This window comes from Antrostomus carolinensis, unplaced genomic scaffold (assembly GCF_000700745.2).
Source record: "Antrostomus carolinensis isolate BGI_N321 unplaced genomic scaffold, ASM70074v2 scaffold20481, whole genome shotgun sequence".
NCBI classification, from domain to species: domain Eukaryota; kingdom Metazoa; phylum Chordata; class Aves; order Caprimulgiformes; family Caprimulgidae; genus Antrostomus; species Antrostomus carolinensis.
The window spans coordinates 4800-7182 of NW_010292241.1; the positions used below are offsets into that span (position 1 = coordinate 4800).

The 2383-nt window shown below is 57.1% G+C and overlaps 1 protein-coding gene across 1 annotated transcript in view; it reads left to right on the top strand.

Annotated features, from left to right (window-relative positions):
* Positions 1-11: 11 nt before the first annotated feature.
* The window catches only part of EGFL7 (EGF like domain multiple 7), a 6631-nt gene continuing 4259 nt past the window's right edge, over positions 12-2383 (top strand). Inside the window, exons 1-3 of the mRNA XM_010176890.1 lie at positions 12-106; positions 335-447; positions 1183-1278. Of these exons, the coding sequence (XP_010175192.2) occupies positions 18-106; positions 335-447; positions 1183-1278 (298 nt within the window). The 5' untranslated portion in view covers positions 12-17. The remainder of the gene's footprint in view (positions 107-334; positions 448-1182; positions 1279-2383) is intronic.

Here is a 2383-nt window from a genome sequence, read left to right on the forward strand (position 1 = left end):
CGACACCACAGAGCCGGATGGCTACCTACGCTGAGTCCCACATCCAGCCCGTCTACCAGCCCTACCTCACCACCTGCCAGGACCACCGCCTCTGCAGCACCTACAGGTGAGGACAACTGCCCACCCAAGGGACCTGGTCCCTGAGAGGGGCCCAGATCCATCCCAGCAAGGCAGCGACCCACAGGGGCTGCAGAACGGGGTGTCCTGCCTTGATCCGTGGGGAAGGAGCTCCCAGCCCCTGGGCAGAGGGTCTGACCCACTGGCATGGGAGCGGGATGGGGGGGGTTAGGGTGGATTCTTAGTCACCCAGCTCAGCCCCATCTTTGTGTTGTAGGACCATCTACAGGGTTGCCTACCGGCAAGCGTCCAGGCAGCTGCCCCAGCCCGCGGCCTCGTGCTGTCCTGGCTGGAGCAGAGTGAACAGCCACGCGCTCAGCTGCAACAGAGGTAAGAGGCTGCTGTGCCACCGCGGTGCCAGCGCTCGTCCTTCCCCCAGACCCCATGGCTGGGGAGCTCAGGTCCCTGGGTGAGCCCTGGCAGCCAGCTCCCTTAATTTACTGGCACTCTGCCTGTCAGGCAGATTCTCCCTGTAGGAAAACATTTAAATTTTCAACATCACAACCAAATGTGGTTCAATTTCTGATTAATTCTCAGCCTTCCTCTGCTGCCTTGCAGGCCTTTTTCCTTTGGGATCACTTATTAATTTTATAGTTACCAGAGTAAGATGAGTAAGTCGTTTCCATATAAATCAGCAGTAATGGAAGAGGAATGCTTTCAGGAGGCAATTGTGATGTACAGCACAAAACAAATGCAAAACATCAGCAGTTAGTCCATCCCCAGATGAGCTCAGAGCACATCAGTGGCTTCCCAGGGTCTGCTGCTGCCCGTCCACCCTCCTCCCTCCCGACTGTGCTGGCTGCAGGCACCTTGGGCTGCAAAAACCAAGGTCCTGTTTGTTCCACCCATGCTGTGCCCTGTGCACCCTCTCCAGCTCAACCCCATTGCTCTGGGGATGATGTGGAGCATCCCAGTCCCAGACTGGTGCTGGTGTCCGTTTTGCTGTGTGTGTGTGTGCACTGTGTGTGTGCACTGTGTGTGTACACACACTCATGGTGTGAGGAGAGGGAGCTTAGGATCCCCCAGAGCTGCCTGGTGATACTGTGCTCATGTTTGGTCCCACAGCTCTCTGCTGGGTGCCATGTCAGAACGGTGGGAGCTGCCCCTTCCCCGGGAAATGTGCCTGCCTGCCTGGCTGGATGGGGCAAGCCTGCCAGACAGGTACCAGCCATGCCATGCCCTGCATCGGTTCTCCAGGGAGCAGCAGGGCTGCCATGGGGCTCTGGACGTCCTCTGCCCCCAGACCCACCTCATGGTGGGGGACAGAGACCTGCACTGTGGTTTGTCACCAAGCCTTGGGCATGCCTGGTGCTACTCAGGCCCCAGAGAGGAACCAGTGTGTTACCCCTCCTAACACACGTGTATCTCAAGGGCAGTGATACCTGATGGTCTGGCCAGGAAAGACCTGGAAGCTTGGCTCTCAGGGCAGCTCTGCCCTCCCTTTGGCTGTGTTGGTGCTCTCAGCCCTTGGCTGCAGCCCTGGCATCCACATTTTCTCTCTGCTGCTGCTCTGTGCTGGGTCAGGGTGAGCAGAGGCTGTACTCTGCCGTGCCTGTGCAGCCAGCAAAAGGCTTTCTGCAGAGCAGCCGTTACACTCGTGGGATCAGCTGGAGATTGTGTATCATCTCCCAAGCTTTGTAAACTCTCACTGTAAACTAAGACACCCATTTACTGCAGAGACTAAATCTGCAAAGCAAAAATATCTGGGGGTGGAGGGAAAGCCTGGCAATCCCCAGGCACCGAGCTCCTCTCCATCATAAGAGCAGCCCGATGCTCCTCTCCAAAGCGTGGGGAGATCAAGCAGCACGGAGGGCAGCGTGAAGATCCCCACATACCAGTGTCTTGCAAACCCCTGCCACGGCATTTCCCAGCTTTCCACCCTCCTGTAAAGCAGATGAGGAGCGTGTGGCATTGACCCTCGCTGGGCCAGGCAGGGCTGAGCACATCACTGACAGCTCCAGCTCCAGCACAGAGGGGAAAGGATTTTCCCACTGCCTAAAAACAGATTTGGCCGGGCGTGGGAAGTGGTTCAGCTCATTTTGCTTTGTGGGAACAGCTTTAATAAGTCCCCTGTGTGAGGAGAGGTTACTGGGTTTTGTACAAACTTGAAAGGCCGATAGCTCCTCGCCACGGCTGGCTGGAACCAAAACCCCAGCCATAAATCCAGGATGAGAGCTGAGTGCTGCCTGCGCCCGCCTCGCTGGAGCTGGGACATTTCTGACCACAGCTTTTGTTTCTGGCAATTTTGGGGTGGGAGCGGGTGGAG